Consider the following 27,808-nt stretch of genomic DNA (forward strand, 5'->3'; position numbering starts at 1 on the left):
GGGGTGATCAGGGACTGAAGTGATCATCTTTCTCTCTCTCTCTCTCTAGCATAGGGGTGTCAAACATACGGCAAGATAAATGTTGTAATCCGGCACATCAATTAATATTAGAATCCGTGTTCTAACGTAATTAGTTCTTAGTACTGCGCCTGCGTTTCTTTCACTAATCGCAAAATGGAGGTATTTCACAGTCGGTGTTTGCAAGAGCTGTCAATATTTGAATAGAAAGAAAGACTGTGTGTGTGTCAGTCTCTGAGAGTCCAGTAGAGGGCAAAATATAGTAATAAACATCATTTAATTAGTAATCTGAAAATTTGATGCTGTAAGTTCGTCTCTTCAAAAAAAATAAATAAATAAAATAAAAAATAAAAAAAAAAAGAACTAATTCTCCTAATTTCGTTGTATACAGAGATGTACAATGACAATAAAGGCTTTCATATTTACGCACCCTCCCCCCTCCAACATACATTTCAATATTATCGATTATGATGTGTAGATTTGTAATATATAATCCTAGGTGTTTTTTTTTTTTGTTTTGTTTTTTTTTGGGGGGGGGGGGGGGGATAATGAACTGCTGTCATTGTTCATGTGTTTAGCATGCAATGTATATTTAATATGATTATGCCTTGAGAATGTACCTTTCAGGTAAATGCTGATAACAGATTTAAGAGTTGATGTGTTGGTCACTAAACTGATTTTTTTTTCCACCAACAATATTTGGACAAATGTCTTCAAGGTTACAAATCCATTTAAAGGTTTGAAATATAGACATAAAACTTCAACGTAAACAGCTTCCTAGGTCGTGAAACACATTAATACTGCATTATAGTGTAGAATGTTTTGTTATTATTAAACAGGTCCTTTTGGTCCTGTGCCTGCTAAAAAGAACTACCGGGACACTGAATTAGCAATATTTACACAATGTTACACACAACACAGAACCCATCAGTACAAGACAAATGACATGATTTGTAACAAATGACAAAAAAGACAAAAACTTTAAATTTTGAACCTTTTTAATTACTTGTTAATGAATTCTGTACAAGTTCTATAACCCATTTCTTGAGATTTCCTGCTCTTGTTAAACCTGAACATAGTTTGGCCTCTTCATGTATAGCACTTCTGTGAGAAACACTTCTCCCTCTCTAAACATGCTTCTACATACAAACGTCCCTTGAGGACATACTCCATCATGTGTGTATCCACACACACCCAAGCACACACATTGGTCTTGGATATCAGCTGTCCCAATTTCCTCTTCAACAGCAAATTGGGACAATTTTAGCACACATTCTTCTGACCAGTCCCACCTCTCTGCTCTACCCAGGCTTGGAAACACCATCTTCACTTTTGACACCATTATTAATCCAGCATGTTTTGCTGTAACACAGAATAGAAAGAAGCAGGCCAAAGCTAGACACAGAGATTCAGAGGTGTTCTCCTCCTCTTTTTGGATCAGTAAACAGATATGAAGCACAAACGTGAAGAAAAACACACTGAACAAACTAATAAGTCATGAAAGAGATACAGGAGAGAATAGGAGCAAAAGAAATGAGTAATGTAAAAGTAAAAAGTAAAAAAAAAAAAAAAAAAAAAAAAAAAAGGCCAGGCACGCAGTGCACGTGTGGTATTGCACCTCGAAATAAAGAAATCACATTCAAGTAAACGCTGGTGCCTGTGTGGAGCTGGCAGTGTGGAGCCTGCTTCAGTTTACTGTGAAAATTTCTGTTATGTGCTCAATTTGTCAGGAAATGGAAGAACATCCCAGCGCAAAATGGTGTAACAAAACATGCTGGATGTGGTGTAAACATATACAATTATCTAGAAACTTTCTATACACTAAAATTCTCTTAAAATGTCCTGTACACATTTAATACTGGCTCTAAAACACTACAATCCCTCCAATGCACTGCTCAACAGACTCCTACCCTGAGACACAACAAGGAATGCTGGGATAGGTAGTCTTTCCTTTTTTTTTTTTTTTTTTTTGCCCTTTCCCTAAAAAAAATGAGACTTGTCTCAAGTTCTCCATCACAGTAATCACTTGCATCCTCCATCTAGTGGTCAATATTGGCAAGAAAGAAAATGTAAAAATAATAATAAAAAACCCAAATGCAATTTAAAAAAAAAAAAAAAAAAAAAAGAATTAGTTTTGAATAACAAATATTACAACTGCAGTAGTTGAAATAACAGTATTTTTCCATCTCTTACTTTCCAATTACTAGTGTCCATAGCAAAACTATGATTATCCTATACAAGAGTTCTTAGTTAGTGCTTTTATGTACACACACATTATATAAGTACAATATAAGTCAAAAGTGTTTAACAGTGAACAATCTTAAACCTTGCTGTCAAACCTTTGACAGGTATAATACACATATATACTCACTCATATATAAATGTGCAGTGTGTACGTTTGTATACAAATGGCCTCTGTACATTAGCGTTTGATGCACTGAACTGCAATCAGCTCTCTTATGGACATGTACATCAAATATACATTTGCCTTTGTAAACAGAGACAAGGGGATTCATTGACTGTTATATACTGCTCTTTGCAATATACTCAAACACCTCAGGTGTGTATTACTATGTAACACAACCACAAAAGATGGTCATTGACAATTATTGCTCAGCCAGAGCTAATGAAACTGGCAGCATGCCCATATAAGGACGGTGGGCGGAGTTGCTTTAGGTTAGGCCTCTGGATGGCAGTGTGCGAAGTGAGCATGGTATATAAAAAAATAAAATAAAATAAAATAAACAAAAAGTAAAATCTCCTTGTCCCTAATACAAATCTGCATTTTAATGACCAATATGTTTTTAGTATAGTTTTAGTATAGTTTTATTATATACATAACTACATGGCATTCTTTAAGCACCCTCTCAGTTTCAGGTTAGTTTAACGTTTTTAAACCAACACCATGCTGATTCTGACACTACTGCCTCTCCTTTAATAGTAAAGCTCACATTAAACAGTTCTGTTATAAATTCCTGGACCATAAAATCTCCAAGCAGGAACTGCTGAAACAGCACCATCACAGCACCAGAACGGGCTCTGTAGTGTTTGGTGGTGTAGTGTCTACAGTTGCAGTACCAAAAACTGGTGTTGCAGCAATTCCTGATTGGAGCTTTAATTGCTGATGGAGCCTTGTAGGAATTCTCCATCTGCTCAAGTGTTGAAGAAAAGTCAGTTTTGTAGAATGTAACGGTTACCCTTCTATGGATCCTATGGATCTTGACAGTTTGTTACTAGTGTAGTGTTAGTTATGAGGGTGCACTAGCACTCCACAGTAAGCAAATCTAGCACTGCTCTTTGCAAAAAGAGCAGGAGGTAGTGTGTTGAAATTTCTGATTCCAGGACGACAAACATTCCCCAGCAGAGCCAATGGACTGGATGACTACCCAGCCCTAAAGTATTGGCACTGCTCACTTGCTATCTCCAATTGTCAAGCACCTACCATTCCTCTCATATTTCACCACATTTATCTCTCCTGTCATTCCCTATCCCCAACCCCTCCCTTGGTAACCCTGAGATCTACCAATCTACCAAAAGCGTATAGGTGATGTCTGCTATTTGCTGTATGTAACACTACTCAGAGCCAAAGTCACAGCTTCAGCTATAGCTACTGCCACCTGATTACAGTTGAAGGAGTGGAATAAAGATCACTCATTCCACATTAAACACTACCCAAAGGAGTAATCAGCCTTCTAAATACTAAAAATACAACTCCGGTATGTCTCCTGTTGATTAATGTGAATGATTCATGCCTACAGGCTTTAAGAGTAAGAAAGATGGGAACCATTGGAGATGTGGGAGGTGACGGAGGTGCTGCGACTCAACCCTCCATCCCCGGCTGCTCCACCAGGCCCTCCTCCTGATGCCGTCCTCCTTAGTGGCCCTGGGCTGTTCCTCAAGGCCATTAAACTGGGGCCCCTGACTACCAGACCCTCACTCCTCCCCCCGTAGCCACCCTGAGACGAAGAGGAGGAAGATGATGATGGTGGGGACGAGGGTGAAAAAGAGACTGGTGGAGGTGGTGGAGGAGGAGGGAGCAGAGCCAGAGACTGAGAGGACGCATGGCTGGAAAGATGGCGCGAGTGGCCATGAGCATAAGAGGATGAGCGGTGGCTTCCTCCTCCATTGCCCCCCCACTCTCGTTCACGCTCCCGCTCTCTCTCCCTCTCCCTCTCTCTTTCTCTCTCTCGCTCTCGGTACAGGTGCGGTGTGCTCTGATGGTGGTACTGCTGTGCCAGGTAATGCAGGCGATGATGAGACGAAGAGGACGATGATGATGATGAAGAGGCAGATGACAGAGAACTGGGTAGGCCACGTGATACCGGAATGTCAAAATCCCTATCTCCGTCCCTTTCGTGCTCGCGGCTCGAGATAGATATAGACTCCCCTCGGCTGAATGCTGGAGTGCTGTTCTGGCTCCTCCAGGATGGTGGTGCTGCAGAGTTCTGGACACCGTGGGTCCAGTGGCTGCCTGAACGGGGTACAGGGCGTGATGGCCAACCGCCTGAACCTGATGAGGGTGGGTTAGCGTAGCCCTGGCTGTAGGCCTCAGCTGGGATTCCTGTTAGTGCCATGTTGCTGAAGCCCAGACGCATACTCTCCGAGTCAAAGGCCTCGATCTCTCGAGCCTGGCGCTCTAGCAGCGTTCGGATTCGCTCTGATCGGTCGTTCTGCAGGGACAGCATCTCCTCCTCAATCTAGAAAAAGATTGAGAAGGTTACACGACATGACAATAAATCACATATCACTTATTCCTTAATAATTACGTTTTGAAACACAAAATAAATACATGACTGCGTGCATATCTGTGCTCCTCACCCTCTGCTCAAGCAGTGCTCTGCGAATGGATACTCTCTGCTCCAGGTCTTTGACTTCCCTCTCGTGCTGTGTGTCCGTGTGCATTTTGATCTTGCTCTGGTACGCATTCAGTAGTTCCAGCTCCTGCTGCAACTGCATTCGCAGCACTTGGCACTCCGCCTCCTGCGTCTCATCCAACCGCAGCTGCAAGGGTGAGCCCAAAAGTGGGATGTCAGTAGAGACACATTCTGAAGCTAGAAGTGGCTTTTGCAAGGTGTGGAAATTGTAGTTATCGGTGGTGGCCCAGTTGTCCAGTTAATAGCTACTGTAATTGCAATCGTGATACAAACTAACCAAATTACAGTAACAACTTATACCGCTTTTCTCTGGCACCTGTACCAATTACATCACCTCCTCCTACTCAAAAGACCAATCCTCACTCATAATGGAAGTCACTGGGCAGTTTTTGGGGCACATATCATGTGGCTATGATATCTAATGTGTTATGTAGTATATATGTTAGAAGGTGGTCTCTCCTTGCCTTACTCACAGCCTGTGTGGACAGCATGTCATTGATGGAGTGGTCATACTGCTCAGCGAGGATGGCTAACTTTCGCGTTTGCTCCTCCTTCAGCCTTTTCAGCACGGCCTTGTGGTCTGACTTGGGTGTGGTCTCCAGCAGGTGGTTCCGCAAGGCCTTGTACTGCCGTGTCTGAATTTTACATGTGTCCTGAAACTGCCGCTTGATCTGGAGCTCCTTAGTCTGGAAAAGGAAATGTAACAGCATGAGAGACAGCAAGTGAAAGGAGAACAAGGAAAAGAACCTAAATTTGCAAAAATAAAAAGCTGTTTTTACCCTCACCATGATTTACAGGTTCTGTAAATATATAAATTTCAAACAATCACAAAACCTCTCATACCCATACAGAAACCTCTCATAACCACAGGTTGTGTGTGCATTCTGAAGGGGTCTCTCTCCTACCTTTAGGCTCTTAGGCTGCTGACGGACCTCCATGCTGTGTTTCTGCCGGAGTTCCTGCTCACGCCGCTTGTTGTAGTCCATCTGATTGGCCAGCTCACTCTGGTGCTGTGTGCGGATGAGGTCGGCCCGTGTGTGCTGCACCAGGCCCAGCTGACGGAACTCCAGCTCCTGAGTGGACTCATGATGCCGCAGCAACATGGCACACTCCAGATCCTTCTGAGTTTGCCGCTTATTCAGCTCCTACAGGGAGACACAAGGTGGAACATGGATAAAGGAAGGGAACAAGGCCCACCTGCTGTACCTTAGAGAACATACTGTTTCCCCTCTTTCAGATAAAACATCGCCTTATGAAATTAAACAGGGCCAACATTGTGACCTTGAGCTGTGTAACGCCATGACTCACCTCTCTGAGCAGATCCTGCTCCAGGTTGTGTCGTGCTAACAGCATCTTCCTCTTATACTGTCGGCACTGGAGCTCATAATACTGTCTCTGGCGACGCAGTAAACCAGCCTCCTCCTCCGCCTGGAACTGCTGGAGACACTCCTTCTGCCTCACCAGCCATTCTTGCTTCTCCCGCTTAGGGGTGGACTGGTTCTCATTCAGCTCCTGCACACACAGGAAAGGTCGAATGTGAAAGAATAATCCACACTTTAAGCAATATCGCATGAGCAAAACCAGGTCTGTACCAGTTCCACTATACTGAACATCAGCACTCTTGGAACGCCTATTGTCCAATCAAATTAGTGAACCAGAACTAACTGCTGTATAATATGGAATAATGTTTCTAAAAATGTGTGCCTACTAGGAATGTGCACAAATAATCAAACACTCAATTAACTGTTGAATACAGGAACCACTGTACAGTAAGGAGGTACTGATCCAATGCTAAATACCATTATCAATGTGATACTGGCCTGAAATGCTGGATCAATATTGGATGGAATTTGCCATATTTTTGTTCCAGACCACTGATGTATTTTATGCAGTCAACCCTTGTAATGTTGACTGAATAGAGACGACAGTTAGTCTTATAGTGCGCTGCCACTGTACCCCTGATGCATTGTCCACATAAACTTGCAGAAAGCAGGCATGATTATATGCCCCATGTCAGTATCAGATTTGCAGCACTTCATCTCCTTATTTCTCCATATTTCTTGTCAATCACACTAGCCAAATACTAAAACGCTACAAATATAATTCAGTCTGAAGGCACCGAGGGTTAACCCTACCTCTTTAAGCTGCTCCTTGCGCTGCCTGTACTGGCGTTTCTGTGACTCCAGCAGGTTGGTGAGCTCCTTCTTCTGCTGTCCCAAAATGTGCTGCTGGAACTTCTTTTCTTCAGCCTGTGCAGCTTTAGTCTGAAGGTGAGAAAATGCACACATAACTGCTTCAGCAGTTCAGGTCTTCATCAAAAATAAATAGAACTTCTCTCAAGACCTCTTCTTCTAAGCCTCCATTCCATCCTGCAACACCTCTCACCTCTTTCTCCAGGATAGCCTGGTGCTTCTTGGCTAGCTTGTCAGCCTCACTGCTGAAACTGTTCCTCTGGCTCTCCAGCTCTTTGTCCAGCCTCAACTGGTGCTCATCCATCTCAGTCTTGAGTTTGTTTTCTAATGCCAGCAGCTGCTTCTGGTGCTGTCGCCTCATGCGCTTATAGCCGGTCATCTGCTCGCGCAGTGCTGAGCCCTGCTCGTGCTCCTGGATCTGCCGTGTCACCTAAGCAGGAAACGAGAGAGACGTGGGTATTTCCAAATCACTCAAGAAATCTATTTTGTTTTATTGTTCACCCTCTAGATTTCTGCTGGCTTATATGTCCAAGAAAAATAAACAGACACATATCACTTCATTGTACAACTCACAAACATCACCTTACAGTCCAGGGACTACCGTATCACCAGATTATCAACAAATAATGGCAATATTAAAAGTAGCATTAACAAAGCTATAGCAAACGTATATCATTAGCATTGAAGTGTCAGTTGTCTGCAACCACTGCGACATCTAACGTTAGTTAGGTAACAATCCTGAGAGTATGTGCAGTTCCTCACCAGTGAAGCTGTGCGAATGGTAGCAAAGTGGTCACGGTTGCGGTAGTGTGCTCTCCTGCGAGCTCCTGACGTCGCCTGCTGTTGCTGCTGCTGTTGGGAGTCAATTTCCGGCTGGTATGGGTCATCATAGATATTGTCAGGACCCTGCCATTCATACACACCCAGGAAAAAATGTACACTTTAAGAAATTACCTTTGTGCTTGGATATTCAAAAACAGGCATACACACACTACATGCCTACATGTATAAACACCCCTCACCCACACACCCACCCACACACCCACACACAGAGGTGTACTCACAGAGGGCCGGTGTATGATAGAGCTGTTAGAAGTGACTGTGTGTTCTCCTTCCCCCATCATGGCCATTTCAGCGCTGTCATCCGAGCCATCAGCAAGGCTGTTAACTGATGAGCTCTGGGAGCTGGCGCTGATGGACATGGAGGGCACAGAGTGAGAGCTCTCCATGCTGTTGACTGTGCCCATCCTCAACAAGTACTGATCCATGTCCTAAACACACACACAGCAGAAAAGTAACCAAACCAAGCTCTCACAAAAAAAAAAAATGTAGTGAGCTGACGGAAAAGAAGAGAGTAAAGTGAAAGCGAAGAAACCAATTCAAAGACACAGAAAATTACTGAAATAAAGATGAGCAGAAAGCAAAAGAAAGTTGAAAATATTTATGCATGAAAGACATGCCTCCTCCTCTTCTCCTCCATCCTGTGCAGGGCCATTGTGCGTCTCTTGGAAGAGGATCTTCTTCATCTTTCTGTACTGCAGGTTGTCCAGTTCCCTTACAGCATCTTTTGTCCGCGCTATCAGGTCCATCACCACAGACAGGGGGCGTTCTCTGCACAGGAACCGATGCTACAGGCACAGAGCAAGATGGAACATCAAACCAGTTTGTCAACCAAATAACTGACATTCTACTAGCATAAACTATTTAGCTAAACTATTGTTCAGCATGATTGCACTTGTCATAAGACATCTTTCTAATCTGGCAAACCTAACAACATTTTACATCAGATCATTACACATGACATCCATGTGACAAGTTGTTTAAAAAACAAACTAGGGTGTGTATGTGTGTAACAGCATATTTTTAAGCTTGTGTGTGGAACAGAAACTACAAAGTGTGCACGCAATATGCATGTGCAATATGCATGAAAATGTAATGTGTTTTGAGGCATGTATCTTACATTGAGCAGCACATCAGAGGTAGGCCTGTCCTGAGGAATCTTCTGTAGACAAGAGTCTACAAAGTTACGGAAATAATCTGACCTGAAAAGTAATAATGCACAATGAGAATTAGCTAGGAACAGGAGCTGTAATTTTGAGGCCTATGAGTGTTATTTTTGTGGAACAGTGTTAGTGTTTAAAATGGATCAACACTACCAACAGGCATGGACAACTGAAGCCATGCTATCATTACAAAGTTCTTATGACTTGTAGGAGACATATTTTTAAAAATCGTTCTAAAATCTTAACAAACTTACATAGCAAAGCCTATTCTTAAAATAATCTCAGTTTTTTCCCCTCTATGTGACTAGTGTCAAAAATGTCAAATTGAGGTCAAGGTAAAAATATTTTAGAACGTTTGACAAAGATATGACTAAACTGGGTCTTCTTTCACTAAACAGTTAACATACACGCTGACTTGCAATGCCAGAAGATCAAAATGATCAGTCATTAAATACTGTACTAGTCTTTCACCAGTATGTAAAAAAATTAAAATAGTAAATTATGCAAATTAAGGCAGAGCTGAGAAAGCAGCACCAGGAATAAACAAACAACAGGAGAGATATGAAGGGGGTGCTCACCAGTGATTTGACGCCAGGACGGGGCTCTCGTTCTGAGCAATGTGATATAAGGCACTCATAGCATTCATATTAAACAGGGGAGGCTTCCGCTCCGCTACAGTGATAGAACCAGAGTGACAGAATTAATAAAATGATCAAAAAAACAATGAGTAACAGAACACAACAAGAAAAATGAGCAAATAGAATGAGAGAAGGGGACAAGGAGAGACATACAGAAAGGGAGGGAGAGGCGTGAGCTTGCCACCAAAGCGGCTTAAAAACTAAACCCCAAATCCTTTTCATGTAAGAGGCCTCTCAGACACAACAATGTCTTGCACACCACCCCATTGCTTTAAATGTCTACAATGACCCACACCCACAGCATGTGTGAAAGTTAAATGTCAAAAGGCAACTGTATGTTACAATGGCTGCACTCACCCAGCTCTATACAGGTGATTCCCAGAGACCAGACATCGACCTTGCCATCATATTGACCCTCATCCATCGCTAGAATCACTTCTGGGGCCATCCTGTACATTACAGTTCAAAACCGTCACACAGATGTCAAAGACACTGCAATGTCACAGTGCGAGATCATGTTGCAATCAAGTGATGAATGTATGTGGATTATGTGATTAGAACTACAGTTCCCACTAAAGAAGCTATAACACAAACATATTTCAACAAGCAAAGGCGCAAAATATCTGCATGTGCATTCCTGAGAAAGGACACAATGCAAGGCAGCATGAGGAGATGTAACGTTTAGCCTATAGAATTCTGTTACAGATGGCACACAAGCCTGCTGTGGGAGAGAAAGCAGCAATTATTTGTGGGTGTTGCAGCCTGGGACAGGGTGTGGACATCCCACTTTAAGCTTATTTATAGAGCCTAAAGCACCTCTTGGGCACACCTTCAAATAAACCTCTCTACAAAGCCTTTCTGTTTCATATAGAAATTTGTAAGCATTCAGAATGATTTTATCCTTGTTGGCAGAGTTCTGCTCTCAATTTACCCTTCACTGAATCCCTCCCTTAACAGGGATTAAAAACTTCCTGGCTGCACAGACACACCCAGAAACACAGACCACACTACACACTTAGTTTCGTTTTTTAGTACGTAGGATTTTGATCTAACAGGTGATGGTTTGGAAATCTAACCCCTAACATCCCCCCATTTCTGGAAAAAATATTGTGTAAGGTTTAAGAGAATTTACAGAAATGTGTCTCACCAGTAGGGCGTTCCCACAAAAGAGTTGGCTGGAGCCACAATGGAGGCAGAGCCAAAATCTCCAAGCTTCACCTGACCAGGCTCAGTAAGCAAAATATTACCTGCTTTCACATCCCTGTGTGAGAGAGACAGTTAGTCTTTATAAACTGATGCTTTTACAATATCATCAACTAAAAATAATCAAACAACCAGGAAAGCAGGTAGTTCAGTCAGATAGGTCTGCATCTTGATTAAGCAGTGAACGCACCTGTGGATCATATTATGGGAGTGAAGGTAGGCCAGACCCTGCAGTGCACCATGGGTAATAGCAGCGATTTCCACTTCCTGTAGGGGCTTCTTATGGACTGCAGATATAAACAAATAAAAAGAACTGACATTATTATCTAGAGAATATATAACTATCTAAATCTCTATACATAAGTACCCACGAAATGAATTGAGAGCCCTGATCTATTTCTGTATGTTGACATATTTCCTTTGGAAGCACGGAGTCAGAGTTGCACAATAGCTAACACCCCTGCCAAATCTAAACAAACTTGTTAGGAGCTTAGCAAACAAGCTAAATATGGATAATGTTGAAAAAGTGAGAGCCTTTTTTCAACTGTGGAGGATTTCTCATTGCCATTGTCACAAACAAGTTTTGACTTTAACAAGGACGGTATCCTAGATAATAAGATTTATGTTTTTGGAGTTTTTGGACATGTTTAAGCTAAGGTTGACCAACGATGGTGATGGAGAGCAGCAGGGCCATCACCAGGAGGGATCTGACGCATCTGAATGGTAAGCTTATAACTAATTTAAAATGTTATGCTACTTGATAAAATGATGGAGAAGCCCAGGCAGAATATAAAGACGGACTCACATTCTCGATCAGTCTGAGATAGCACTGAACTGCCCCCCAAGCGCCTGTCACATTACCTGGGAATTAGCAAAACTCCATCCTCTTCAAAATGAATAAACTCCAACCAATTTATTATCAACCAAGGCACAGTTGGAAAAAGGAATAGTGTGCGGGAAGACACACAGCACCAAAAAAATATATAAATTAAAAACAAAACAAATCCAAAAAAAAAAAAAAAGCACCAACAAACCATATTTGCTGCTAATAGGCTACTTGTAGAGCAATACCCCGGGGCAAGACATACATGTTCTACAGTGCATTATGTGGATTGAACACAAGATAGTACAAGACACATCATCAAATTCAAAACAAGAATCGCTCCAAAACTAATTTTTTGTATTTTTTTTCATAGATATACCATCCTACTGGTGTTCATAACACTAAACGCCAGGGACAAAAAGCTATGAAAAACCAATTAGTAAATACATTGTATTTATACAGTGCTTTAAGAACTGCTGTTGAGCCAGCATTGGGGAAAGAAACAGGAAACAGTGCCAGTCACTCAGAGTACCAAGTGTATCAAGATGGAGGGCCAAGAGAGGAAATGGGACAGTGAGGCAAAGCATTAGATGCATGAGAAAATGTGGAAGAAAGGATTAAGATGAGGAAACAGAAATCTCTACTCACCCTCTAAAAGATCAGAGGCAGAACCCAAGCAATACTCCATCACCAGCTATGAGGGAGAAAGACAAAGAAAGAGAAAGCAGATCAAAAAGTAATTCTCTACACTGAATCACACACATCGGAAAAACATGCACATGTCCACTTACCCATGCTGTGTGCTCCCTCAGGTAGCAGCCTTTGTACTCAATAGTGTTGGGGTGCCGAAGCTTCTGAAGGAACTTCACCTCTTTAATGATATCCTGCCATTTCTACACACAAATACAGTCAGATGAAAAGTAAGAACAACTGCATAGGGGAGAATGTCGAACAAAAATGTTATTCAAAAGAAGTTGTTTTCTCAGAGTGATGTCTGTGATAAAATATTTGCGCATCTCTTTTATGATAAAACTTTTGCATCTAAATAAGCTATGAAGTACCTGCAGGTTTCTTTTCCTTTGAATCGGAATGTTTGCATCAGATGATTACATTATTGGATCAAGAATTTATTCATAGAACTGTACAGTCTGCCTTATGCCTGTTCAGTTATTGGACTGTCAGGATTTGATAAAATGATGATTTGATTCTGCTTCACACAGGTTTACAGAAAGAAGATCGTTTTTAAATGAAGTGCACTCTGGTGACTACAAAAGTTTAGAATTAGTCACTCACCTCGTTGGACTGTTTGCCGCTATAAGACATTTTTTTGATTGCAACCACCTCATTGGAGCGAACATCTCGTGCCTAGGAGAGGTCAAAGTTAATTGAATGCTACATAACCAGCACTCACACCCACACTGATGTAATTTCCCAACCTTTTGTTAACACTCTGTACTCTTTTCGTTTAGACATAAAAGACAATTCTTGAATGTACAAATACATTTCACTACATTTCTGACTCTTACAAAGTACACAGCTCCGAAGCTTCCATGGCCAATCTCACGAAGGTCAGTGAAGAGTTTCTCAGGGTCATCTTTGTAGAAGAGATCTGCTACCTCAGGGTCCTTCAGACTCCCGGCACGGACACTTGCAGGCATGGCCAGCTCCTGAAAAAAACATAAAAAGAGAGAAAGCATTGTTACAATCATCTGTGTAAACTTCATGAATCGTTTAATTCTGCACATATTAATCGTTACATTCTAATGGGATAAAAAAAAAAATCTTTTGACTGTCTAATATGACATTTCAAAACACTTCTTAGCACCATTATATAAATATCTGCCACATGGAGAATAAAAAGGGAACTCTTAGGTAATTATCAGCTGAGATATTTTTCCCCCTCTGTGCAAGAGTAAAATCTGTTAAATAAACATTTCACAGAATTCAACTGGCCATGGGCTGAGTATATCGGTCAGATCTTCAGTCTGCAGTGTTGAGGATGGTGCATTACTGCCCAAGTCAAGTCGCATGGCCTGGACAAGAACAAATGCCTTATTCAAACAAAGTGTTATGATGTTCTATTTTGGTGAAGCTGCTCCCATATTTGCCCATGTTTTTATAAGCTGCTGAAGCCATGCCCTCTTTAAATCTCATTTTTTAAATGCCATCCGCAGGCTCAACCCTCTCCACAGACTTACACTGAACTAATGCATACTTGAGGTGATAATCATGCCTGCATGACATGGACTAAATAACATTATGAAATGCCTTTAATTTGAAAAGGAACTTGCTGCACTTTTGCTCTGACAAGCTTGCATCACTTCTAGAAAAATCATGTGCATTCTTTAGATCATGTGGCAGTTGCGATTTTATCTACTGAACTGGAACAACTGAGGTTAAAAAAGGACGTTTTCAGGACACAATAAAAGATTGAACAGATGGTCAGAGGGCTGATTTTTATGAGAGATATCAGTGTTAATATTATAATAATAAGTCTACAGTCATGGCCAAAAGTTTTGAGAATGACACAAATATTAATTTTCACAAAGTCTGCTGCTTCAGTGTTTTTAGATCTTTTTGTCAGATGTTACTATGGTATACTGAAGTATAATTACAAGCATTTCATAAGTGTCAAAGGTTTTTATTGACAATTACATTAGGTTTATGCAAAGACTCAATATTTGCAGTGTTTTTCAAGACCTCTGCAATTCGCCATGGCATGCTGTCAATCAACTTCTGGGCCACATCCTGACTGATGGCAGCCCATTCTTGCATAATCAATGCTTGGAGTTTGTCAGAATTTGTGGGTTTTTGTTTGTCCACCTGCCTCTTGAGGATTGACCACAAGTTCTCAATGGGATTAAGGTCTGAGGAGTTTCCTGGCCATGGGCTCAAAATTTCAATGTTTTGTTCTCTGAGCCACTTAGTTATCACTTTTGCCTTATGGCAAGGCGCTCCATCATGCTGGAAAAGGCATTTTTCGTCACCAAACTGTTCTTGGATGGTTGGGAGAAGTTGCTCTCGGAGGATGTTTTTGTACGATTCTTTATTCATGGCTGTGTTCTTAGGCAAAAATGTGAGTGAGCCCACTCCATGGCTGAGAAGCAACCCCACACATGAGTGGTCTGAGGATGCTTTACTGTTGGCATGACACAGGACTGATGGTAGTGCTCACCTTTTCCTCTCCGGACAAGCTTTCTTCCGGATGCCCCAAACAATCGGAAAGAGGATTCAACAGATAAAATGACTTTACCCCAGTCCTCAGCAGTCCAATCCCTGTACCATTTGCAGAATATCAGTCTGTCCCTGATAAAGAACTTCCTGGAAAGAAGTGGCTTCTTTGCTGCCCTTCTGACACCAGGCCATCCTCCAAAAGTCTTCGCCTCACTGTCCGTGCAGATGCACTCACACCTGCTTGCTGCCATTCCTGAGCAAGCTCTGCACTGGTGGTGCCCCGATCCCGCAGCTGAATCAACTTTAGGAGATGGTCCTGGCGCTTGCTGGACTTTCTTGGGAGCCCTGAAGCCTTCTTCACAACAATTGATCCTCTCTCCTTGAAGTTCTTGATGATCTGATAAATGGTTGATTTAGGTGCAATCTTACTGGCAGCAATATCCTTGCCTGTGAATCCCTTTTTGTGCAACGTAATGATGACTGCACGTGTTTCCTTGCAGGTAACCTTGGTTAACCAAGGAAGAACAATGATTTCAAGCACCACCCTCCTTTTAAAGATTCCAGTCTGTTATTCTAACTCAATCAGCATGACGGAGTGATCTCCTGCCTTGTCCTCGTCAACACTCTCACCTGTGTTAACAAGAGAATCACTGACATGATGTCAGCTGGTTCTTTTGTGGCAGTGGAAATGGTTTTTTTTGGGATTAAGTTCATTTTCATGACAAAGAGGGACTTTGCAATTAATTGCAATTCATCTGATCACTCTTCATAACATTCTGGAGTATATGCAAATTGTCATCATAAAAACTGAGGCAGCAGACTTTGTGAAAATTAATGCGTGTCATTCTCAAAACTTTTGGCCACAACTGTAAATAGATGTTATACTGAAGAGCCCTACTGATGTACAGGAGCAACTGTAACTAATAGACAGTAACAAGATCAAAACTCTGCATAATATAGACACATTTCCAAATCCACCTTGCAAATTATCATATACTGTATGTACTGCATGACTGTTACTTGGAAATGCATCATAATTAGTTTCTATCCTTTTGTTTTCTTCCATACTCTTAAGCAATTACAGCGGATGACACCTCCTGTAATCAATAAAACCCATTTGAACAGGATAAGAAATATTTGTGCTAAGAACACAATAGATAACCTAAAGCCACTAGAAGTTTCGCTCATCAGACAAAAGCCCTTTTGAAGGTCTGTATTTTATTGTTTGGTGTTTTAAAGCACTTGGTTTCAGTTTGGCTTGAGCGAGAGTCAATTCTGCCTCCATAGTTTTAAAAAAAAAAAAAAAAAGTGAAAACCCTTAATGATTCAGACGTGACTGAAATTAAACAGACTCCAGGAATAGCCTCGCTAGAGTCTGGTCTATCTCATCACTAAATGAGCCCAAGAAAGAAGTCATTTGAGTGACATGCCAGAGGACCAGCCACAGACTTTTTCCCATGTTCTGTCAGCAACCATACAAGATTATCTCGTTTTATCAGCACTAACTTTCTCACACAACCCTCTAACAAAAATGGGATTCTGTGAACCTTTTTTTCCAATCCAGTCACTGTGTCTTACACTGAAAATGCTCACCGTGTAAGGCTGTTCAAAAGTGTGTTTTCCAGCTGGAATCTCCTATACAGAAGTGCTGAGAGATTTCAACCTTTAACATTCTGAAGGTCATGGCCAGAAAAGCCAGGGGCGGAGCCTCTGCAATAATAAGATTATCCCACTGCCTAAAGTAAAACTAATGCCTACAGGACTATAGTCAAGTCAAGCCTGCATCAAAGTTGCTTCTTCTAATGGCTGTATGCTTAGATTATATTTGTCTTCAAGTTACTTTGACTAAAAGTGTCTTCCAAATAAATAAACGTAACCTTGTTAATCGTTAAATACGAGCAGGGTTTTCCCTGTCACAGTAAGTGCTTTTTGATAAAACAATCAGATTATAAACCTTTAAAGCTGCATTCAAACTTGATTATTTTCACGAGGAGCTAGGGCAATGTAATTATTTCAGTAGGTGGTATATCAGGCCATTAAACCACATCACATCATAAAAAACAACCAGAAAATGATGAGAAGCACCTGCCTGCCACACTACAAATTAAATAATTTTTATGTGCACAATCAGCACACCAAATGAAAGTAGGAAAGGCGTAGCAGCTATCTTGCATACCTAAAAGCAAGCATAACCAAGACCTTTTGTTATTCATTTGCTAGCTAGCAGCATCAGGTATAAATGAGGGGTGCACAACAACTTCTTAACATGATCTAATTTCACACAGTACATTAACAGGCTACAAATACTAATGAGCTACTTATAGTCAGGGCTATGACATATTTCCATTTTGAAGCAGCGCAAATCTCACGGCTCTGGTAGCACAGTCTCACGTCTCTGGTAGCACAGCAACGTTAGGTTTTTTTCACTCGTACAAAGTCATAGCGTTGGGCTAATGTTAGTTGGGTGTTTCTTCTTAGTAATGGGTCATTTCTTGCCTTCATAACTGTGTATGTATGACGAAGCATACAGTCTGACACCTTTCTCCAGCTTATTAAAAGGAGCTCTGCAAGTGTTACATATACATGAATGCTGATGTTTATTTTCAGGAGCTCCTACAAGACACCAGGTGTAAAATAGCACCACTGCCATTATGGTGGACGAACCGGAAGCAGAAGTGCTGTTTTGGTTATAATGCGGATGTATGTGCGCACGTAGCCCATTTTTAAATTGCACTTTCATAAACTTAGAGCAATAATAGGCTCTTACATGAAAGGTCCTGACCAATGAGAGATATTACGGTCAACCTGATTCAGCTTCATTAAAGAAAACAGTTGTTCACATGTGTAACATGGAGATCCACTTCTGTGTGTTTGCTCAGAGTTTGGGAAACTGCTGTTGGTCACAGTCCTGATAAAACTCTAGAAAAGTCATCTCCCTGTGTTTACTCCTCATCTCAGCATAGTAAGCTGGTGAAGTTGTGTGTAAAATGCCATCTTCCTATCGTGTCCCCTGTATTTTTTTTTTTTTTTTGCTTAGTTAACTGTAAGGACAGGAATGCTTACAAAACCAAAGTCAGGAAATGTAAATTAACGTAATGTGTTATTAGCTGTGACTAGGCTCATCATAGAATTTAAATAAAATTACACACACGCATACTTTGCGTTCAACTGCAGTGTAAGATGTTTTGTTGCCCTGCTCTGAAGTCAGACAGCAGGTTATTAAAGTTCATATACCGTAGGATGAAAAATAGGTGAAAAGGAAACATATTATGAGACGCAACACACTTTATTTTTGTCAAACAAAGCTGCGGACGCCACATTTCCTGACAGGCTTAAATCACCTGACTTGATAGCTATTGCGATAGTACATACTATTGTTAAACGTCTCAAGCCTACTGCATAGCACTGGAGTTCCATTAGTTCAAGCTATAATTCACCAGGTACAGTTTCAGTGTTCACAGCGAGTGCATCTGTAACTAGTCTAGACTGCAGTTTGTTCATTCCTGAACTTCCCAAGAATCTCATGATGCATGTCTGCGTCATGCCTTCAAGCAAACAGCTGTGTCGGCTCCGGTTGTAATCCTCATGAGAGACAACCTCTTGGCATGTTGGAAAATGTGTCAGATACTTTAACTAGGTTTCAAAAAGATTCGGGTTGATTTCAAACGCACAGACAGAACAGTCAAACAAAACGGTCCATCTTTCACTGAAAATTCAGACTGAGGTCGCAAGGGCCAGATTTGCAATCCAGTCACTGTTTTCTATGATGTTCTTTCTTCAATTTCCCGTCTGCTGTAAAAACATCTTAATTTCATTATGCAGAGCAAAGCATTGCCACGACTCAGCCACTGCAATTCCGTGTGATAGATAACATCTCTATAAAGTGCGCTGTCCTCCAAAAAAAGACTGAAGTCTTCTGTTACTTACACCATCATCCATACACAGGTTTACAATGCTACGACGTCTAATGATCTTTACACCATTATACTCTATTACATTATATTATATTACCAGACCTGCCAGCCTTGTGTAGGATCTCCACCATTTAACCTCGGCGTATGCTAATACGAGTCATGACATAAAAACATGCCTAAAGAGCAGCCTTTTCTCCCCAACAACAAGAGACGAGTCAACTGACATATGGAATAATTTGCATAAGTGTTTTGAAGGGCCTCTTTGTTATTGACTGACACTGATAATATTAAAAGACCCAGATGTTCTACTTTGAAAGGGCACTTTCTTATGTATCAGTGGATACACACTGAGAGCTGTGCTGTATCGGTATTGTGTTGACCATCATCCAAAGTGTCAGGAAAATACATGAGGTCATTTATTTTGCGTTTTAACTGATAGAATATACGTAGGTGTCACTGAATGACTGCTCTGGAAAGACTAATGTCTTTTACGGTATCTGGCCTCTGGGTAAAGTACAACACATACTTACACGATACAATCATTCACAAATATGCCGGCGCCAAAGGGACAGATTCTGCGAGCTCTGTAGCAACCTTGTCGCTAGCAATGGTAAATGCGTCAGACTCATCACCTCTCTTATGAAACACACTTCACTGACTCAGCAGTTTTTTTGTAATGTAAAATTGGCAGAGCAGGAATGACAACCAAGTCTAGCTAGCTCCTTTATTTTCTCTATATTTAACTCCAAGGTGACTGTGGTGTGCTAACAAATGAATTATATGACCAAGTTCAAGACCAACCTTTTTTTAAAAAAAAAAAAAAAAAAAAAAAATCATACTTTGTTTTGGCAAATACAGACTACCACTGGACATGGATTAGCCTGTTATTTTGCAAAAAATAATTAAAATTAAGCACTAATTATTTTTATGAGCAGATGAATGATTAAAAATGTTTGAATGTAGACCTTAAAGGTGCAAGTCCGTTTTTTTCCCTTACTTATATAAATAACCTGAAAGATATGTAGAACAACCTTAAACATAATGATTTAGGCCATGACCTTAGCAGAAGTGTATTAAGTGGCTGAGAAAACCAGGTTGGAAAACTGACTTCCGGTCTGCAATGCTTGTTTGTGCTTGGATAAGGCTCCTGTCAGTCATGTTATAGCCACTTTATGATAGAGGGAGATCCTGGGAGTGGAGATTTGTGAAGGTGTGTGGGAATGGGGGTGGGCTCAAGAAGTAAAGAGAGAGCGAGAGAAAAAAAAATCATTCAAATCTCGAACCCACCTACTTAACCATTAGAGACCTAATCTTGGGGGGAAAAAATGACTAATCTTAAGTCAAGTCCATCTCGCATTTTTTTATGAAATTGTCTAACCGAAGTTGCTGTGGCGAGTATACTTATTTAACAAATGTTTCATTTTGGTACAGGACATAAGAGCAGCACATGACAAAAGAAAAGACACTGAACCACAAAGAAAACATAAAAATAGCACAATCTCCACAACAGTGCATGAAACAGGAAGAGGCTAAATGAGCCAGTTCCAGGAGAGTCCATAGGGAGAGGACTTTTAGTCGAGGTTTCAGAGATACAACAGCAGAAGTGCTCTGGCGAAGGCAATTCCACACTGCTTTCCCATGAGAGGCCGTGTTAAACAGGATTTTTGTGAAGACCTTAAGTGCTTTAATGGTAATCATGAGTGGGACATGTTTCCGTCATAAAAGAAACACAGAAGCAGACAGCAGAGGAAAAAAGGCCGTGCCAAAAATACAATCCCCAGAGCTTTCTGATTTCGTGTAATTTGTCTCCTGATATGGGAACACGGGTCAATTTCAGAACAACTTAATGAACTTAATTTTTTTTTTAATCGTATATTATTAATATCAGATTATTTAGAAGCACATTAAGCAATCTGCTGTGGCCTGTTCAAAGTTTCTTTATGGATCATTTATGGTATCTTAGACTGGAATTTTCAAGTCAGCAAACCTCTAAAACATCAATTTTCCACTTGATTTTTAAAATGTCTTTATGCAAGAATGTTGAATTTTTCCTGTCAATTTGTTGTGTACCAAGAGTGGGCAATATGACAGAAATAGCATAATCACATTTCTGCAATGTGTGTTATGTACCATAATATACAGGCTTGCCAAAAATCTGCCAGCAAAATGGCTGCAACATATGTACCGCAACACAACTTATTATTAATGTATTATATTGCCAAGTCTTACTGTGTACTTCATACTTCAGGCACATAAAAGATTATGAAATATATGGAGGTGTTTAAAAAAATAAAAAAAATAAATCAGTTGGTAGTGTTTCTTATTACACATGATTAATGTGTTATATCCCAATTATCCACTAATAATCCCTGAAATAAATAGAAGACTTTAATGTAAGTTCTTGTTTTGGCTTTTTTTTTTTTTTTGCCATGTTTCATGTGAGTATAAGTGGGTCAAGTGTGAATAGTCAGGATTGTGAAAAGCAGCTAAAAGTGCAGTCAATAGCATGGGGATGGGCCACTGTGATATAGTCCTCTATTCACATCTATTCACAGGATCTAAAGGCAGTTCACATGCAAATTTTGCCTCCTAAAGCCACAGCCAATACACATATCCAGGAAGCCAACTTAACAGAATTTCAACAACGTGCCCCGTCTATGAGAGCACAAAACTTATTAAGAGCTCTGTAATAAAATACAAGACGCAGTCAAACATGTTAAATGTAAAAGGAGCCACGTTATTTCCTGTACTGTGCTTCATGACATGAGAGGGAAACCGTGTCAGGGGCCTACACAATAGACACTGCTCGCCTGTTTCCAACCTCTTACTATTATGTACTTAATGCCATGTGACGATTATGTAGAGGGTCAGTACTCCATATTAACACTACCAGCTTAGTCCCGAAGCATACTATATGGTATTGAAGTCAGAATTCATACCCTACTTTCTGCACATGTGCAATTAGGAGGCATAATTCCAGCTTCTCCGTGTTTTCCACTGACGTCTGAATCCACCACAGTTTTTTTTTTTCTGTGGGTTTGAGGCCAGCGGATGCTGATTGGTCCCAGACAAACCGACATGTGTTCATCTCTCTTGCTAGGGTTATTGGGAGGAAGTACACTTTTAAAATAACCTCTTCCTCCCTTAAAAATGGAAGGCTGGCACCAGTCGATGGCCCGTTCATTCCTGCTCTGCCAATTTAAACTTCAAATGCTCCTGGTAATGATGTTTGTAGTGAAGCTGATGGGGGGGGGGGAGAAGAAAAGAAAAGAAAAGGAAAAAAAAAAAAAAAAAAAAAAAAAAAAAAAAAGCACATCTGGTACTGTAGCAGAAGCAAGATTTGGGCGAGGACCACCAACTCCGCAACATTAAATGCTAGCCGGGTTTTCGCAAACTGTTTCCGGCTCATAAAAATTGAACAGCTTTAGGTGAAAATGTTGAATTCAAATAAAGAGGCTTATACACTTTTGGTGAAAAAATAATATGAGACACTAGCTTTCCTTGTACACCTTTTGTACTTTTAAAATGTATCTTTCACAGTGTGGCATAAAAATGATTTAAAGTACATAAATGGACCACAACTAGTATTTAAAGTAAAGCTTTATGCTCCTTTCTAGGTAAAAGATACTTTCTAAAGGTACTAATGGAGTACCCTTGAGAGTACCAACCCAGTGATATGCAAAGGTACACTTTAGTACCCTTTTTTCTCGGATAGTGTACTCTTATTGAGACCCAGGCCTCTAATTTGCCTATAAATAAAGTCAACTGGAATCAAATGAAATAAAAAGTTGAATAAAAATGTGTTTTGGGTGGAAACATCAGAAATAATAATAATAATAATAATAATAAAAACACTCACTGGCTCCATTAAACAGGCACAATATTAGTGAACACATTTAACTAATGTGCCCTTTTCTTTTCTTTTTTTTTAACAGTTTGTTTATGGAGTAAATCTGATTAGTCAGGTCTCTTCCAAACACATATGTGATTAAAACAAATCGAGGAAAACAACAGACTGATTGGCATCAGGATGAAGCACTACAGGCTGGAGAGACACAGCTGTCTGGACTTGGCAGAAGATTGTTAATAGGTCGCATTGAATCCGAACCGACACACTTCCTACACACCCTATTTAGCAAACTAATGTCAGCCTTGCTGGTAAAGTTTGATAACAAATGATGGGTAACTTTCCCGAGCTCGTGTCCTGTAAATTTAGCTTACTGAATGCACTGTCAGCTGGAAAGCTGCATTATGAAAGCACAGGAAAAAAAAAAAAAAAAAAAAAACAGAAAGTGGCTTACCACGGCTTGCAGATGATCCCGTCGTGCAAAATAAATCCTTATTCGTCTCTCTTCAAAACAGCAGCAGTGTTTCCGAGCTGCCTGGAATGATTCAGATGAAAATATGACCCATAACCTCTAACTAGCTAATGTCTAGTTCCTTTTTCCAACTATTCACCCCTTCGCGTTAGCTAAAGACTTAGCCAGCTGGCTAGCTAACGCCTTGTGTCTTGCTTTGGTGGTCTAAACAAGCTGGCTAAGGCTAAGTTAGCCAGCTAGCTAAGCTAATCTTTATCCCGCCGTGACGTTACTAACTGTCCGTTAGCTAGCTAGCTAGCAGCTTTGCTTAGCTAGCTAACGGTTTCCAGTCTCAACACGGCGCGCGGCTGGTATTCCTCTTCGCCCACTCCGGCTCCTATCATATTGTACAGTCACATCCGTGTTCGCGAGTGCTTTGTAGCATGTTAGACGGAGTGACTCTCTAGCTGATTGTCTGTCCAATCTCGCCCCTTTTTGTTCAGGAAACGAAGATGGCTACGTGGGGCGGGAGGCAACCGGAAGAAGGGCGCGAGGTCACGCTCTCAAACATTTGCTTCCTGTGGTGTGCGCGCGCGCGCCCGACTCCGTGGGGCTGAATCCCAAACGCACAGATAGTGCACTAGATAGGGCGCGGGAGACGACACCATTTCACAGTGTACATGGTGTCTTTATATAAGGGAAAAGCGTCATTTGGGACTCGACGTCAGTCATAAAACTTGCCATTTTGAGAAGGGCAGAAAGAGACCGACCTGCTTCAAGAAATGTCTTGATGTCACAGTTCAGCCCCGTTGGCACACAAATCATTTCATATCATTTGTAATTAACTTATTTATTATATTCGCTTGTTATTACATACATAAAAAGAAATGGTCTAGGAATTAGAATGCGTTATATAAATAATAATAATAATAATTGTTAAATGGATGTAAAGAGATATCTACAGACTATTTTTCAAAATGTAAAAAAACGAGCTGCACATTACTCTTATTTATACTGTATTCTCTGTTTTTTTTAATTTATTTTTTATTTTTTTGAATAATTAATAAGGACAACAGGTCCGGAAGCAAGGCGAGTTGAGATTAGTTAAGTAGCTTTAAATAGTAAACATCATGAACCCCAGTAGCTTTACACTGGAAGATTTACACTTACTTTTTCTCTCATTCAACACAAATAAAAAGTCACATGGCTGTACTGCCACACTAAACGGGACAAACGGGACTAACAACAGGATCCAAATAACTAAAAGGACGTAAAAGTCGTGCTCAAGCTTCAAACCTGCATCCTTCAGAAGCATTGCGATCGCAGGAGCAGTGGCACTGCGCATGCGCAACCTTCGGCCCGATATTGCGCATGCGCATACGGCTGTCGGTAACAGCGGTTTCAGTCAGGGACGGAAACGAAACCACAGTCATTATGGCGGAATGTTTTGCAAGCGCCCTGGCATGAGCCATGGCAGCTAATGCGGAAAGAATTAATACACATGCACTAATAAAAGAACTCTTTCTGCATATATTTTTAGGTGCAGATTGATTTTGAAATAAGTGGAATGTCTGCATTTAAACTTTTTTCCCCCAAACAGTTATGGCCAGAGATGCATAAAATGGAATTCTTTTTAAAATGGAATTGTTCTTTAATTCCAAATAAATCTTAATCTGCTATATTTCATTCACTTAATTTTCATATAAACAAACAATATTGTTATGATTGCATTTAAAAAAAGGCATGCTGTCGAGCACTATTGGCACCCAGAGGTGGTGTCCAAGATCTGGTACAAGTTTGACAAAGCACAGTTGGACCTTTTCGCTGATACCAAGTCAGCTTGTTGCAGACTGTGGTTCTCCCTGGTGGAACCGGACACCCTGCTGGGATGCACTTGCTCAGTGGGCTTGGCCTCTGAAGAAGTGTGGAATGATGATTGTGAACTAGCAGTCCAGGAAACACTTCTCTACACTCCTGTACGTCGCCCTTGTATACTCTCACATGGAAGCTGTTCCACAGAGGGCATCCACCTCATTCACTGGATCTGATGCACTGTCTGATTCCCACAATATTAACCTTTCTCCAGAGAATGCTAAACAGTCGCAAATCCCCATGTGCACTAAATGTGTATGTGTTGGCTATTGTGGAGAGTCACAGTAGACCCAGTGGACCGCATTTCTCTACAGGCTTGTAAACTTATTAGGGCCTTATCGAACGAGGTGAGGCATCTACATCTGCCAAGATTCCCCAAGACCCTGATGTGGGATCTCCCCCTTGTGCTGGAGTCAGTTTCCTGGTGTGGCTTAGGAGCCTACATAAGAGGCAAAATTGGAATGGGTGTCTTTAGAACTGTATTTTTGCGCACGTTAGCAAAAAGAGTGAGAGACCTGCAAGCTTTGGTGATAAGCTCCCTGCATGCATTGAGGGTCAAATGACTTTAGGGTGACCTTATGGGTCACCCTGGGGTTTCTGCCTAATGTCATATTACCCAATTTTGTAAACCAACCAAGTGACCCTGCAGCGTTCCATGAAGGCTGCTTGCATAAATGTGCACACCTTTTTATAATTAGGGATGTGGCTGTGTTCAGAATCAACCAATCACATTCAATCTCATGTTCAAAAGTAATTATCGTACAGGTGTCATCAAAGAAATCATTCTGATTAACCTCAAATAAAGACCAGCTGTTTCTGTAGGATTTTCTTCACATCTTCTTGGTTTCATCTAACTTCTGAAGCCATGGTCTGCAAAGAGCTTACAAAACCTGTACAGGGTGCCACTGTCGAAAGGTATCGATCAGGAGAGAGGTACAAAAATTTTCCAAAACATTCGATATACCATGGAACACTGTGAAGGCCATCAACAACAAGGGGAGAAAATGGAGCACCACAGTGACATCACCAAGAACAAGCCGTCCCTCCAAAATTTATAAGAGGACAAGACAAAAACTTAGCAGGGAGGCTGCCAAGAGACCTATGGCAACATTAAAGGAGCTACAGAAATATCTGACAAGTACTGATTACTCTCTGCATGTGACAACAATCTCTCATATTCTTCACATGTCTGGGATATGGAGTAGGGTCGCAAGACGGAAGCCCTTTCTTACAAAAAAAACGAAAGAACACCATACCCACAGTGAAGCATGGTGGTGGCAGCATCTTGCTTTTGGACTGCTTTTCTTTAGTCAAAACTTCGTCTTTATCAAGGTGGAGGGAATCATGAAGAGCCACAAATACCAGTAGATTTTAGTGCAAAACCTTCAGGTGTCTGCTAGTAAGCTGAAGATGAAAAGGAATTTCCCCTTTTAGCACGACAATGACCCAAAGCATACATCCAAATCAACAAAGGGATGACTTAACCAAAAGAAGATTTCTGAATGGCCTAGTCAGAGCCCAGACCTGAATGCAACTAAAAATCTGTGGGGTGACCTGAAGCAGGCTGTGCACAGGAGATGCCCTTACAATTTGATGGATCTAGAATGTTTGTGCAAGGAAGAGTGAGAAAATATTGCCAAGTCAAGATGTGCCATGCTGATTCACTCTTAGTCAAAAAGACTGAGTGGTGTAATATAATCAAAAGGTGCTTCAACAATCTATTAGTTTATGGGTGTGCACACTTATGCAACCAGGTTATTGTACTTTGTTTTATTTTTCCTATTTTTCCCTAAAATGTTTCTAATTTCACATTGAGAGTAGAAAAAGTTCTGACATGATTTATCTTGGGTTCATTTTTTTTTTCACAAACACCTGCCATTTTAACAGGGGAGTGTAGACTTTTTATATGAACTGTATGTGTCCTAGAGTACTACTTAGACGTCCAGAGTGCCTTGTATTTCAGGAACAAATACCAACCTGGCAAGAATTAAATGAGAAAGTTTCAGGTATAGATGTCTGTATGACAGGGGTATTTATTGCAAATACAGCATCATATGTGACTTGAAGACTTTGTTAGTTTGTTGGAAGTTCTTGGCATGTGTGCCCACTGGAAAGTATCTAGGTTATTCTAACTTCTCTTGGAGGTTAGGTGGGTTGAAATGGAACCAAAATTATGCTCAGAGCTAAAATGAAAGTAAATCATACTTAAACTTAACTTTGTTTACATACACAAGAGATTAGTAATTGAAAACTCTGAATTTATTCAACCACGTAGCTGATAATTTGTCCTATAGTTATCATACTGTATGTTCATTGGTACGAGTGAGCTCACTTAAAAAAAATTCAGTGATACTCTTTCTGTATCAGTGGATGGGTGCGTCATACTGAACTACACAACAAGAAATTTCAGTCTGAGCTGTATTTAACCCTCTCTCTCTCTAAGCAGCAATAGAAAATGGGGCTTTAGCAAAAAAATTAACTTTACATGAGCATGGTTAAATCATGAGAATTAGAGAGCAAAAAAATTACATAGACCAGTGAAAAATGTACAACAACCTGTCAAGTCTGATGGGACATACGCAGATTGTTAGAGATCTAGACATACTAATAAGAAAAGTACAGAAGTCCAAGACATACTTCCACACTGTCTGTCATTCACAAATGAGACTGACCAATGAATTCATTTAAAACTAAAAAAGTGAAAGCAATGTGACTCAAAAATATTTCTAGAGCTAATTTATACGAATGTATTCATTCATATAAGCCGCCTCTCTCCCCAGTTCATTTCAGTTCAATTCA

General features: G+C 40.7%; 1 protein-coding gene across 2 annotated transcripts; it reads right to left on the bottom strand.

Moving 5' to 3' along the window:
- Positions 1–998: 998 nt before the first annotated feature.
- taok2a (TAO kinase 2a) lies at positions 999–23,871 on the bottom strand. Of its 2 annotated transcripts, none has more exons than XM_026916560.3 (20): positions 23,141–23,871; positions 13,278–13,418; positions 13,045–13,116; positions 12,543–12,644; positions 12,400–12,445; positions 11,119–11,215; positions 10,873–10,986; positions 10,083–10,174; positions 9,666–9,759; positions 9,045–9,126; positions 8,545–8,712; positions 8,149–8,355; positions 7,847–7,990; positions 7,278–7,514; positions 7,028–7,156; positions 6,201–6,404; positions 5,798–6,037; positions 5,357–5,578; positions 4,837–5,019; positions 999–4,715 (listed from the first exon to the last, which is right to left on the bottom strand). In XM_026916560.3, exons 2-20 carry the CDS (start codon positions 13,407–13,409, stop codon positions 3,780–3,782), a joined length of 3,501 nt encoding a protein of 1,166 aa, XP_026772361.3. In that variant the 5' UTR covers positions 13,410–13,418; positions 23,141–23,871; the 3' UTR covers positions 999–3,779. The 2 variants fall into 2 exon arrangements, with proteins under 2 accessions (XP_026772361.3, XP_026772362.3); XM_026916561.3 differs by having other exon boundaries at positions 5,366–5,578; positions 23,141–23,869.
- Between the last annotated feature and the right edge of the window lie 3,937 nt (positions 23,872–27,808).

The sequence above is a fragment of the Pangasianodon hypophthalmus genome, chromosome 13 (genome assembly GCF_027358585.1).
Source record: "Pangasianodon hypophthalmus isolate fPanHyp1 chromosome 13, fPanHyp1.pri, whole genome shotgun sequence".
Taxonomy (NCBI): Eukaryota; Metazoa; Chordata; class Actinopteri; order Siluriformes; family Pangasiidae; genus Pangasianodon; species Pangasianodon hypophthalmus.

What these genes read in the sequence shown, in the direction of transcription:
- taok2a (XM_026916560.3), bottom strand. Translation starts at nt 13,409, where the DNA reads ATGCCTGCAAGTGTCCGTGCCGGGAGTCTGAAGGACCCTGAGGTAGCA. An exon ending in TTTGTGGGAACGCCCTACTG is followed by an intron (nt 10,175 to 10,872) that starts GTGAGACACATT and finishes TGTAATGTACAG; the next exon opens with GATGGCCCCAGAAGTGATTC. An exon ending in AGCAGCCTAAGAGCCTAAAG is followed by an intron (nt 5,579 to 5,797) that starts GTAGGAGAGAGA and finishes TTCCTTTTCCAG; the next exon opens with ACTAAGGAGCTCCAGATCAA.